This window comes from Lactuca virosa, chromosome 7, assembly GCF_052849685.1.
Source record: "Lactuca virosa cultivar CGN04683 chromosome 7, Lactuca_virosa_CGN04683_v6, whole genome shotgun sequence".
In the NCBI taxonomy this organism is placed as follows: Eukaryota; Viridiplantae; Streptophyta; class Magnoliopsida; order Asterales; family Asteraceae; genus Lactuca; species Lactuca virosa.
In genome coordinates, this window is record NC_136432.1 from 74,402,691 (window position 1) to 74,417,613 (window position 14,923).

The window sequence follows — 14,923 nt, forward strand, 5'->3', positions numbered from 1 at the left end:
AATTGATAATCGGGCCACGGCCCCGAATAATGAAGCGATTCGAAATCGGGTGTTACAACTCTCCCTCCCTTAAATTAGATTTTGTCCTCGAAATCACTCCTTACTATCACCCAGCCACACCAGATAGCTTCAACAACCCATCCACAACTCTGATACATTCTAAGTGAACGACCCCCACATACGACAACAGTCCATATTTTGACTGAACCAGGCCTTAGCAGGGCTCTCACTTTCTTGTGACAAACGGATCTCTTCAACACTAGAGTTAATCCCTGATGAATAATCATTACCACCTTGTCCGAAATCCGAAATTCTAAGACCCTGTCTGACTCCCTGACATACAGCCCACTACGAGTCATTGTCAAGTCAACTACATTTTGTATTCCAAAGTAATCATAACATTTCCAACCCTTGATTATATATTTGCTTCCATTGGGAACCGAGTCACTGACCATTCATTGCTGCAGAACACTTTTACCTGACATAAGTATTAGATAATCCTTCGAGTAGAAGACTCATCCCTGCAACGGTTAGACTCCAACGAGAGCTGTGCAGTAGGGTCAAATCAGTTACTCTGAGATTATTTAATCCAAACTGCAAGTGACTTAACATGTTCATTGAATAAGAAGCGACTCCATACACGAGTCCCATATCACTAACACCACCTCAGGCTCATCTTAGTGCCCCCCAGTTACTTTCCCAGATGCAGACAATACCTCCCTAGTCTTAACTTATCTACCAATTGACCAGATACCAGATTTCCAACCGGTTGCTGAGGCTAACAACCTCACATCATCGCACCACATGACTTCTAAACAAGGGTCTTATCTGACAAGAGCTATCCAAGCTCGCTTACCATCATGGCTCCACAGCTCATTTGATCCAACCGTACCTAACCACCCATCCAACCTGACGCAACTAAATTCACTTGTTATACATTAAGGCTACATGCCCAGCTGTACCCTTATATCACAACCAGCCTCATGCGACCCACAACCTTCCTTAATTTCATGAATTTTGTGGCATTTCCAAAGTTTCACGGCCTGCCTCACCATGGTCTAATCCCACTTAGAGGACCTACGGTCCGATCATAGATTTACCATGCCCTCACGGATGCTCGAGAACCAAGTGAATGCTACGGTCCACCCCACAGACTTACAACACTCCAATCCTGCCATGGCCACCGCCTATGGTCATAATGCTCATCTACGATACCGACCATAATCAACCTGAGTCGAATTCGCACTTGACTATACCTCAATCGGGTGTTCGAGTCATGCTTCGAACTTCAAAACCTTAGCCTAACCAAAAACAAGCAGAGAGGCTCCAACCCTCAACATGTATCCGTCCACTTTGTCACCATGCGCCACCACTGATGTGTGATGAAATATGAATATCCTTCCTCGTGCGGCACCTTGGTCCAACAATTCTCCCCCACTTGGATTCGACCGCACCCTTCCAATCCTCAAGATTTGATGGGTTTCCAATCCATCTCGCAACCATACAATTCAAACTGTCGCCAACCTGAGCTTACAAGAACTAACATTCCATTACTAGCCAATCCTAGAGATCACACATCTTCCCAAAACTAGACGAATACTTCACGAAATCTCAACGAGCTCCATAATCCCAAACACTTCCCACTGACTCCCTACAAGCCCTCGACGTCTTATCGGATAATGAAGAATAACACTACAAATGTCAACTCAGGGTAGCCAACTGATTCCACGACCTACTTGTACTCAGGGTATTTCCCATGCGGACTTGCAACTGACCACGATACAAAAGTATGAGTCTTGGAAACTTCTGTCCTTACGCCCACGTTCAACCCATTCCTTATTTCTTCGAACACATGAGGAACCCCTACATACCCTGCATCCGAACCCGACGCGTCCACCTGGCGAATTTCTTGAATCCTTGCCAAAACGACTAAAGACCGAATCAACTACTGATCTTTTCTCACTTCATACTAGTCCCAACGATAACCAATGCCTCCCACATTGCAATCCAAATCTGGCTCACCCCGACATTCCCCTAAACACGAATCTCAGTATGAAAAACGGCATATGAAGATTCTCAAGATAAGATGTCTAGACCATCATGAAGAAAATATAATCCCACACGGAAACTTAGATACATCCATATAGCATCTCACACACAAACATATAATCATAAGCACTATTGATAAGAGCATGAAGGAAGTGAATACAACACGTACCTGCGATGTCAACTAATGGAACTCGGATCCCCTCGGCCTGGGGCTGCAATGCTTGGCTTCTCACCAGAGAAGCCTCCATCATGTGCTCGCGACCATCAATAATCCTCAGAGTGGCTGGAGCAGGTGTCCTCACTGCTCCTCTCATCAACTCCGGACAATCTACTTTCTTGTGGCCCACTTGGTTGCAGTGAAAACATATCGAAACCGATTCTCGAGGGAAATCCCAACTAAAATGACCCATATGCCCACAATTAAAACATCCTCGACCTGTCTCCCGACATCCTCTCTTATAGGTACTCACACACTTGGCACAACGGCCCCGACCCTGATGGCCTCCCAAAAGTGAATCCTAAGTCGTGGGCCTCTTCGCATCGCCCACTGCGGTCTGAACCTGCTCTGTCTTACACTTCCCGAGGTCTTCTAGATCAATTTCCTATTCACGGGCTCCAGCAATCACCTCATTCAGGGTCTTGCAGCCTGACACCCCCAAACTCCCTCGCCAATGGATGCATCACGATAGCTGGCTCAACCTCTATCCTAAACCAGGTCACGAAGTCGTCCTATGAAATAGTCTCCAACTCAGTAAGCATAATAGATTATGCAATCAATTCCCAACAACTCCTTGTTGCATGATGCAAAAGATCCAAGGCAAACCGAACCTTGGCTTCTTTGGGATAGGGACTAGTATGGAAGACACCTTCCATCTCCTCAATCCAGCGCGAACTCGGAACCCTGGTAGTCCTCCCACCAATTGGCTCATCACCCGAGCCTGAACCAAAACCTGAACCTTCTCCATGCGTGCTCGTCACCATTCTGACAACAATCACACAAATGATTAGAACGTACCCAAGAATCCTCATCCAACAAGATTCTTAGACTCTCCCTGATTCCCCTCGATTCGAGTATAGATCCTTTGCTTTCAGTAGTACGGGCTTGATACTACCTTCCACACTATCCATACTTTCCTCAAGAGTCATCTCGAATCCTCCAAGTCACCTTGTCAAACTGATACACCAAGTGCTCACTAAACAACGCAACTAAACCCACCAAAGCACTTCCTAGGCTTCCTAGGTTTCCAACCTCACCCCACCATCTGTTGTTGAAGAACTCCCCATAATGTTAGTTAACCACCTTATGAATACAATCACATGTAACAAAGCTTAGATAATCCTTCGAGTAAAAAACTCATCCCTACAACGGTTAGACTCAAATGAGAGTTGCGCAATGGGGTCAAATCCATCACTCTGAGATTATTCAACCTTTGTTACATGTGACTTAACATATTCACTTAATAGCTAACTCACATCACTTAAGAGTTCCACAAAGCACAAAGCAAACAACATTTGTGCAATAGCACTCCAATCCATAGAATAACCAAAGAACATTCAAACTCACATACTACAACTCATGCTAGGAACTTCCACTCTCACTTTCGTTTGCCTTATGCATGCAAATTATACACAATACAGGATCAAATAGTCTGTCGAATAAAAGACTCTACCCTAGGACTACAACCAAACGAGGAACATGAAATAAGGCCAAATCAATCATTCTAGGGCTATATGATCCTAACCGTATACAATATTTAAAACATAGACTTAGCAATTACTATTACCAATAAATATTCCCAATCTAGCTTAGCATCCAATTCATCCTAGGCTACAAGGTATCACATATCAGGCCAATCTATCATGGAATTCCTGAAAGTATCCCTAGCCTTATCCTAGCATGCAATTCTCATAACATATAATCATAACAAACATGTATGGGTATTCTGGGAATCACTTACTTGAGCTCGGCCGATTGCACGCATCACACCCCTTTCTTTTATTAGAAACTTCTTAAAAGAATTATTTTATGAAAAATTTACCAAACCTTCAGTTTGAGTTCAGACACACCCGAGAGTGTGCCCGAATCCCTCAACCCAAGGCTCCGATACCAACTTGTAACATCCCGAAAATCAACGGTAAAAATTTCATTTTTAATTTAAACCAAAACACCAATTATCTTTCATTAAAACATTCAAAAGTAATTTATAATAAAAAATCATTAGAGTAAAATCCCAAAAATCATCACATTGCGGAAACATGAATGGATGCAGTGTAGTCATGTCGGGCCCTTCCCTTTCGTACCAGAAGTACTTGAAACCATAAACAATAAACTGTAAGCACAAAGCTTAGTGAGTTCCCCAAAATACCACATACGAAAACATACAAGTGTCATGGGCTACCCCCATGGTCGTTTCTTGCAATGCCGAGGGCCACATCCTGGTCTTACATACGAGTGCCATGGGCTACCCCCATGGTCTTTCCTTGCGATACCGAGGGCCAAATCCCGGTCTTACACACAAGTGTCATGATCCACCCCATGGTCTTTCATTCAATTATCACAAAGACGACAATCATTCCACATAACAAGAAATGGGTTGTCATTGGTGCCTTCGACCCATGGATATAGTGAGAAAACTCACCTCAAGCTGTTGAATATCACAGATAAAAGCTCAGACTGCCAATCCGGAAAATCCCCATGCTAACAACATCAAATGACACCAAATAAATAATTGGTTCTCAACCCATAACTGGAAACCTAGCCCGTTTGCCCAATACTCAGGGTAAAAGTCCATTTTACCCTTTCCTCTCTGGCCCAAAATCCGAAACCCAAACCAATCGCAACAAAAGCCCAATATTGCCCAATTTACAAATTGGGCATAAAACCCATCATGGGCCTAATCCAAGAAAGCTCAATTTCCTAAAAGGCACCAAAATATCCATCGGACAACTCTGGTCAAACTTCTGGTCAAAGGTCAAAAAGTCAACAAGTCAAGGAAGTCCAAAAAGACTGAGTACGCCCTGCGTAATCAGTTGGCACGCCCAGCGTATTGCGGATTTTGACCAACTCATGAGGGTTTTGACCCAGTACGTACTGTGTGCCAGGAGGTACACCCCGTGTATGCTGCCAACTCTTAATCCATCTAGAAAAGTCTTAAACCTTTAAGCCAAAACATCTAACGCTTAGAACTTGCCCCAATACGTGACTTAATCCATAAAGTCATTAACTTTGAGCTTTTGCATGTCTCAATGGGTCCGAAATACAATCCCTAGCTTCACCACTTCAACAAAAGAGGCAAATACACATGCATGGTAACTATCAACCATCAAGATTATATTTTTATACATTTGGGACCCCTAAAACGTCCAGATCTAGTGACCAAACTCCTGGAACAACTCTTTCTCATAAGGAAAAACCAAAGAGACCAAAATATGACATAAATCACCCCAAACTAGATCTTACTCAAAGAGATGTCAAGACAAGAGCTTTTTACCTTCAATGGATTGCAAAAGAGGTGTCAATTATGGATCTCCAAGCTCCACTCCAAGTGATGATTCTTCAATAACCTTTAATCTCTTCAAAATGCACAAGAAGACACCAAGATTCCTTCCAAGAGCTCAAAAACACCAAAAAGGTGGCTAAAGAGTCAAGATTAGGGTTTAGAAGGTATGAAGGCTGTTAAGAGGAAAGGCTCAAGGGACAAAAGAAGCTTAACTAGGGGTAAGACCCTAAAAATTAGGGTTTCTAACTGTAGGGAGTACGCCGTGCGTCCTCCAAAGTACGCCCGATGTACTCAAAGGTTACCCGTGATCAATCCTTCCACTACGCCTTGCGTACTAGCCTAAGTCCCAAACCCTCTTAACTTCAAATGGCCGTAACTCCTTCGATCCAACTCCATTTCCGACATTCTTTATATCCATGGAAAGGTAATAAGAAGCTCTACCATTCTATTAAATCTTCTTTTCCTAAAAACTTCCCAAAATTAAACCCCAAAATTCATAAAGGCCCGACCTGCCAAGTGACAGTTATACCCTTGGGCCCCGAAACATAATCGAACTCTCGGATCACCTAATCTATAAAACCCTTATCCAAAAAGGGTCTAATTGTCTCTTCCCCTAAGGCCCGAAGCCTTATGATAACTAATAATCGGGCCACGACCCCGAATAATGAAGCGTTTCGAAACCGAGTTTTACACCATAGTTCGGTTATAGGATCATTATAGACCCCAAAATTTGTTTCAATGCACATATAGAATTGAAATAGTACTTATACATGGTTTGTATACTCATATGAGTTGAAATAAGATTTTATGTAGTGGGAATGTTTTTTCTCAAATGGATAAGTGTCGGTTAATGGATTAATTTGAATAATACTTAGTAAATCCTTCAAGACGATTTTTACTTGCATGAGATGACAAGGGTATGAACAATTTATTTTATACTTTTTAGTTGATAAAGTATCTTTATTTTATATAATTGATATTTAAATATATTTATATAAAATACATTTTTGGTCATAAAAGTACACAATGTCAAAACATGTAGAACTCACTAACATTTTTTGTTGACGTATCTCTAATACATGTATTCTCAGGTAACTAAAGAGCTGACATTTCATCCCCGAATATTATGGATTCCTTATTTTATACTTTTAATGTTAACTACGGTTGTAATGATGTAAGACAAAATTATTTGGTAGTGTAATATATTATTATTTGAATACTATTCAATGTATGCTTTGTCTGTAATCCATTAATTACGTCGTTACCCTGGTGTTTCCTCCGTTGGTCGGAGGTGTGACATCAAATGACTCAATGTTTTTTTGTGCTGGAAACTAGATTTCCATATCTCTCCAACCATATATGATACATAATTAAAATTTATCTACATGGATTATTCCATATTTTTCATTGACATAAGTTTAAAATTCATATGAATCAGTCCACGTGACAACTTGTAATGTAACGTTGTGATTTTCACCATAAAAGTTTTCTTTTTCTAAAGTACCATTTCATAGAAAACATGCAACAGAAGTCTTTAATCAAAAATTTCAAAAACAATCGCCAATGTTACCTCACTTTCAAAAACAACCCCAATTGGAAACCGTTAAAGTTTAACAATTCAAAATACCAAAGTGACCACCATGACAAGCCCAAGTGGTATCAGCTAAATAAAATAATAAACTACCCAAAAGGATCCTAACCTCACTAAGCCACACTATCAAGCAACCTAAACCAATACAAGACAAACATGGAAAACAACAAGAAACATGTATTAATAACTATTTAGTGAGCCAATCATAATATCATAACATTCATAATAATATCATCCTTATAATAATTATTAAATATTAATTATCATCAGCGTCACTTAACATCGTTTTAGTATTTTTAATAATATTTTTTATTATCATTATTATTATTGTTTTAATTACTTGTCATCATTCCTTATTGTAATCACTATTAATAATATTTCATATTTGTAATCAGCACCCCTCGTCTTAATTACTATTATTAATATTTCATCATTGTAATTACTTGGCCTCATTCCTCGTGTAATTACTATTATTAATATTTCATCTTTATAATTACTTATCCTCGCTCCTCGTCATGTTTACTATTATTAATATTTTATCATTGTAATTAGTTATCCTCATTCGTTGTTGTAATTAATAGTAACAATATTTCATCATATATGGATCCCTACATCATTAACCCCAAAAGGAACAACCCCTTTTACTACAAACGTGACCGACTCAGTCCAATGCACTATGTAGGGTGCAACTCTCACCTGTAACATTGTCTGTGATTTGTAATGTCTGCTACTCAGATAATGCATGTACAAGCACAATGCACTGTCGTTCGAGAGTGGTAATAGTGGTATTTCCATCATTATACATCCCACTCAAACATGATGTTTGCACGTGACATTACTCGTAGAGCCAAAATCACTCTATTTCACCCATCCTTGGTGAACCATGTGTCAAATTGGTCGTCTAGAAAAACCATTTGAATGGCTTTCCTCATAGACCCAACATTATTTGACTTTCCTTGTTGAGTCAATACTAATCAGATTTCCTCATTAAGACAACACTATCTGGCTTTCCTCTTAGAGCCAACACTACTTCGCTTTCCTCGTACAGCCAACACTACCCTTGCCCCTCTATAAATATTCCCCCGTATTATTAATTAATTATAGTTATATACAAATGGCCATTTCCCATTCCATATTATTATGTATAATTTTACTCATTTAATTATTATATAATACATCACTATATAAACATGATGGATTTTGCACTCTACAACATGTATTTTGCACAATTCATGGTTATCTCTTAAGTATACATCACATGAACAAAAAAATAACTCGAAGGAACATCAACATACCTTCTAGAAATTCATGAGAAACTCCGAGAACAAGATGAGAAGAAGAAATGACCCTGACACTACACCAATGATGCTTCAAAACTTCAAGAATCCACCACCTTCACTTGACCAATCACCAAAACCCTAGAATGATGCACACACTCGCATGCGCTCTTTCTAGGAATTGTTAGCTGCGAATAGGGTTGCAAACCCAGATACTACGGTTAGGTACATTTAAATACTCCACAAATTCCTCATTTGGCCCTCAAAGTATCATAAAATGACTCCTAGGCCCTTATACTCCTAAAATCTAACTTTAAATCAAGAAAAGGTTAGTTAAGAGTAAAACTTAATGGAACCCTGCACCCGATGATGGAAGGAAAATTCAGGTTGTTACATGTAGAAAAACAAGTATACCGTCTTCAAGAAATATCCAAATGATTCACCATTTCTTGCATCGAATACTTCCACATCTTTTAAACCATATACTATACATAAGTTTTGATTTTCTGGTTAGTCCTAGATTTCTCACTAAATTTGGTTTAACATTCAGATAAATCTGTCAACCCAATAATTTGTAAGAAAAACAAGCATAACGTCATCTAGAAATCTCCAAATGAATAACTATTTCTTGCGTTGGAAAATAGAGTTCCATATCTTTGTAACCATATGTTATGATTTTTTTCTGGCATTATGGATCTTTCCATATTTCTCATTGTAGTTGGTAAAAAATAGAGTCTTGATTTTGAATTCTGGTATCAGGATATCTACGTTATTTTAAATCATGGTTGTAAAATTAATAAACTTATGTTGAAGTAATTAGACGAGTTTTATTTTCTATCAACGTAAAAGTTGTAACTCTATAACTAGGAAAATATTTGGTTCCTTGATTGGATCTCCATTCTCCGATGCAGATGTAGATGGTGATAAATTTTTATTCATCGATACGTATGGGGGAGATGTGGATATGATTGGGGATGGATAAAGTGATCCTCGGTACAGTCAGCATCATTGTTATCCATATTTATCCCTTCCCCTCTTAGGCGTCTATGCAAGAAATCATGTCATGCATGAATAAGAAGAAATGAGTTTACTTGATTAATTTTTTTATTCCAATTAACAAATATTCGGAACCATAATTAAAACAACAAGTCTCCCATTCCAATATCCTCCCAGAAACTACTCATTTAACCATTTGATATCTTTTTCTAACAAAAAGAGTCAAAATATAAATATTTAAATCGGTTATTAAGTGTGTGTGTGTGTGTGTGTATATATATATATACATATGTGTGTGTGTCTGTGTGTGTGTGTGTGTGTGAGTGTGAGTGTGAGTGTGTGTGTGTGTGGATGATCCCCTTTGACCGTATGTATTAAAAAATCCATTCAATAGAATCAATAACATCTTTTTCTCGTCGTCGCTGATGGCTGTAACCGATCACTCTGATCGCTTTTACCACATAATTTGGTTGTGTTCTTCTTTTTTGTTTGAATATTTTACTTTTTGTTTGAAATTATTTCCTTTTTTGATATGCTTAAACCATCAAAATTGGTAACAGAGTTAAGGTTGAAGATGAGGATGTTAAGATCAACCCATTTGAAGGTCATGATTTCGAATTTTGAAGAATACAGATCAAATATTACCCTTTTCAGAATAGGTTACACAAATCCTTGGCATAAAAGAAACTTGAAGAGATGAAGTAGAAGGATTGGAATCTATTGTATCAGTACGTGTGGTAAGATTATCATTGGCTAAGGATGTATCTTACAACATTATCAATGAGAAGACTACATATAGTCTTATAAAGGCATTATATATATATATATATATATATATATATATATATATATATATATATATATATATATATATATATATATATATATATATATATATATAGAGAGAGGTAAGTTCAATTGAGAAAATAAAAAAGGTTGAGAATGGGGGAATCATTCTCAGCCAATCATTTATCTAACATGTTCAAATTAAAAAAAATGCGCGTGTCCATTTTCATTAAGGGTATCTTTGTAAATTAGCAACTTTTTTACATAGAACTTACCTGTTCGTTGTTATCAGTTTCCAATTTGATGATATCTTTAGCTCGTTTGAATCGGATATGAGGAATTCATTATCAAGATTATTTTCTTTATATAACTCGTTAGCAATTATACGTATTCATTCCATTAATCGTGAAGTTTCGCATCTGTGTTTCAGTTTTCTACTTCGTATTCAGTTTCCGATTTGATCAGGTATGTATATCGTTTGAATCGGATAGATCGGAGTTCATTATCAAGATTATTGCTTTTTATAATTTGTTTGGAATTACGCTTATTATCTTCGTTTTGGAGTTGTTTCATCGGAGTTCATTATCAAGATTATCAAGTTTCGAATATGTATTGGAGTTATTTCATCGGATTTTTGTTAAGTAGTTTGAGATATTTATTTCAAATCGGAGCTGATTTAATTTTTAATCGGATATATCGTTGTAGTTTTTACGCTCTATACTGAGAGAGATTGCTTAATTACATCATCTGATCATATATGATTTAAGTTTCTTTCAAATATTTTGTACGTTGAGGTGAGATATATTCGAAATTAACCAGGTTTTCATCTTTACGACTTTTTTTGTGAGATATATTCGATATTAAGATTGTTTTTGTTTATTTATATAGATCAGTTGGTATATTATGTCGAATTCTAGTGTTATTGATGGTGATTTGTATTCTTTTATGAGTGAGAGTGAAGAAGAAGATGTTGAGAACTCATTTTTTGAAGGTATCAGTTATTGAATTATTTTGTTGTTTTTAATTTTGTTGATTATCATTTATTTACATATGAATATGTTAATATGAATAAATTGTTGTCTTATTCATATATGAATAAACGTGTGATAATTGTAATTTCGAATTTATTATTTTTTTCGTTTTATTCATATATGAATAAGTTATGTTTTATTTTATATATTTTGAATCCTCATGAATTTTATGTATTCGTATATGAATGTTTTATTCATATATGAATGTTTTTTGTTTTATTTATATGAGTTTCATGTATTCATATATATTATTGTTTTATTCATGCATTATTATTTTAGGTGGTGAATCTTCAAGTTCAGTACATGATGCGCAATATTGTGATGATATAATTGGAGAACATGTCTATAAGCCAGATGTACCTGTTCAACTTATTCCATTTAAGGGTTTAATCTTCAAATCATTAAAGTTGGCTATCAAAATGTATTCTGAGTATGCTGAAATTGGTGGTTTTGATGTTAGACTGAGCACACAGTCAAGGTTTGATAACAAGATTATAAAGAAGAAACATGTTATATGTAATCGTGGTGGTAAACAGAAAAAGAAATCTTGTGACACATTAGGTACAAGTGGTGTTAGGAGGAAACGAAATTCAAATTCAAGAGCTATTGGTTGTCAAGCAAAGATTATATTTGAATTTGTGTATGGAACTCCAGATTATAAAGTTTTTCAGTTTGATGAACTTCACAACCATCCACTTGAGAAGAGAAGCGATTTAAAAAAAGCGAGACAAATGTCATATTCAGAAAAAGAGTTTATTGTGCGTGCTTCCACATCAAAAATAGTTCCAACTATGGCTCATAAGTTGAGGGCAAGTTTGAGAGGTGGGTATGAGTTTGTAAAGCCCAAAGTAGTTGACTATAAAAATTTAAGGAGAGATATCAACAGGGTTATTGGTTATAAACATGCCCAAATGATAGTAAACACAATGAATGACCGTCGAGCTCACTATCCAAATTACTCATTTGAGTTTAATTGTCAAGATGATGTTTTGGACTGTATGTTTTGGGCTGATGAAATGGAGAAGACATATTATGCTGAATTTGGTGATGTTATCTCGTTTGATGCGACTTTCCGAACAAACAAGTAAGTTATTTTATCTAGTTTTGTTTATAGCTTATTGATATATGAATATTTTTATATTCACTTATTAATACATCAAAAATTGACTTTAATGAACATTTTTTTGTGTGTGTTAGGTATCAAATGGTTTTTGTTCCGTTTACTGCTATTGACCATCATAAAAAATCGGTTACTATTGGATCTGGGTTGCTAAGCAATGAAAGCATTGAGTCTTACTCTTGGTTGCTTAAAGCATTTCTTAAAACTCATTGGAAAGAACCAACACTTGTTTTAACCGATCAAGATGCTGCAATAAAACAAGCTGTTGAGAATGTGTTTCGTAATTCAAAGCACCGATTATGTATGTGGCATATAATGAAAAAGTTGAAGAAAAAGGTATTATTTTAATATATTTCAAATATATTACTTATTAGTATATTCATTTATGAATATTGATTGTTATTTTACTTATTATTATTGATTCATTTATGAATATTTTTATTTTAATACAGATATCAGATGATTTATTTACGAACACAGACTTTAGAAAAAGATTTTCGAAGCTTGTTTGGGACATTAATATGAAACCTGATGTTTTTGAGGTGAAGTGGGGTTTGCTTATGAAGGAATTCAATCTTGAAGACACAAGATGGTTTAAAGACATGTTTACAATACGTGATTCATGGATACCTGGATATTTTAGTGATATTCCAATGTGTGGTTTGATGAAGACTACATCGAGGTCAGAGAGTATGAATTCATTCTTTAATACATACTCAGAAAGTGGGAACTTACTTTTGAATTTCATGATGAATTACGACACTGCCATTCAAAAGCAAAGGAATACTCAACGAGAGCTTGATAAGACATCAAAGAAAGCATCATATAAAATGCAAACACCTCGAGAAATAGAACTGCAAGCATCAAAGGTTTATACAAGTACATTAGTTTTTGAGGTGCAAAAAGAAATATATAAAGCATGTTTTTTCTGTACATACTCATATGTTGGTATTGAAGATGGTTGGGAAGTTTACATTGTGCAGCACAACAATAGTAAAAGTGATTTTAAAAATGAATTTAAGGTAATTTTACTAGTTTTTTATGAAAAATGTAATAATATTTATATATGAATATGAGAATATTCATATATGAATATCAATATTCATATATGAATATCAATATTCATATATGAATGTCAATATCAATATATTAATATATGAATATTATATGAATATATGAATATATGAGTGTTGATATGAGTATTCTTATATGAATGTAAATGTGTAAATTTTATTTTTGTATCAGGTTGAAATAAAAGCTGAAGAGAAAGAAATAAATTGCAGTTGTGATCATTTTAAGCGTATGGGTGTTTTATGCAGACATGCTTTTACAATAATGATGAGATGTGGTGTTAAAGAAATTCCTGAAAGGTACATTTTGAAGAGATGGAGAAAGGATGTGATATCAAGAAATTATCGTTTTAGTTCTGTTCAATCTGATTCAGGTGATTGTGAGAATGTAAAGCTAGTCAATGATTCATATTATAGTTTTGAATCATGTTTGGATATTGTAAGAGATGACAAAAAGAGATTGGCTTTGTTTGCCGAGAAACAACAAATGTTGTTGAAGGAATTTGAGAGTGATTATATTTCTCCTGGATTGAAAATCAAGACAGATGGTGAAGTCGTATGCAAGCTTTTGGGTGTTACTATTCCTATTCCAGAAGAGAATAATATTCATGTTCCTGAAGTTCAAAGCAATAAAGGTTCTAGAATCAAGAAAAGAATTCCAACTGCAGGTGAAGTAGCATATAAAAATTCTAAAAAAGAACATAGAATGTGTTCAGGATGTGGAAAACGAGTTCCACACAATTTACGTACTTGTCCAGAAAGAGTTGGAGCTGCTAAATCAGCAAAAGACAGTTAGGGATTTTTTAGTTTTTTTTTTATGTTTTTTGGTTTTATTCATTTATGAATATATGCAGATAAAAACAATAAACAATAATATTCATTTATGAATAATACACATTTATATTGATATGGTAAATTGATATGTCGATATTTGTTTTTTAAATTACTATAAAATAAGTTATATTGATATTGTAAATTATTCATAAATGAATACAAATATGTGAAATTTGTTATACTAATAAATAAGTAATATTCATATCTGAACTTTTTTATGTTAATATCTGAACTTTGTTATACTAACATATTACTTTGAACTTATTCATAAATGAATATATCATATTCGTATTCATTTATGAATAAATAAAAATAAAGTTTGAAAATATTTGAATATAAAAAAATGACATAAATAAGCAAACTTGTTTCTACTAATAAGTTAGTTATTTTCATATCTGAAATTTGTTATATTCATATATGAACTTTGTTATACTGACATATTACTCATAATTTAATCATAAATGAATATATCATATTCGTATTCATTTATGAATAAACATAAATATACTTTGAAAATATTTAAATATAAAAAACTGACAGAAATAAGAGAAGTTGTTTCTATTACATAATCATTCAACACAAGATAATAAAAGCTGTTCATAAGCATTTCACAAAATATTAAAACGATGTTCAATAACATTTAACAAACCATTTAAAACTTGTTTCGCA

At 35.2% G+C, this 14,923-nt stretch overlaps 1 protein-coding gene across 1 annotated transcript in view; it reads left to right on the top strand.

Moving 5' to 3' along the window:
* The window catches only part of LOC145126778 (protein FAR1-RELATED SEQUENCE 5-like), a 55,503-nt gene extending 41,287 nt beyond the window's left edge, over positions 1 to 14,216 (top strand). The window contains exons 2-7 of the mRNA XM_079062078.1: positions 10,630 to 10,664; positions 11,088 to 11,190; positions 11,510 to 12,314; positions 12,428 to 12,686; positions 12,803 to 13,372; positions 13,596 to 14,216. Coding sequence (XP_078918204.1) covers positions 10,630 to 10,664; positions 11,088 to 11,190; positions 11,510 to 12,314; positions 12,428 to 12,686; positions 12,803 to 13,372; positions 13,596 to 14,216 — 2,393 coding nt within the window. The remainder of the gene's footprint in view (positions 1 to 10,629; positions 10,665 to 11,087; positions 11,191 to 11,509; positions 12,315 to 12,427; positions 12,687 to 12,802; positions 13,373 to 13,595) is intronic.
* The last annotated feature ends 707 nt before the right edge of the window (positions 14,217 to 14,923 follow it).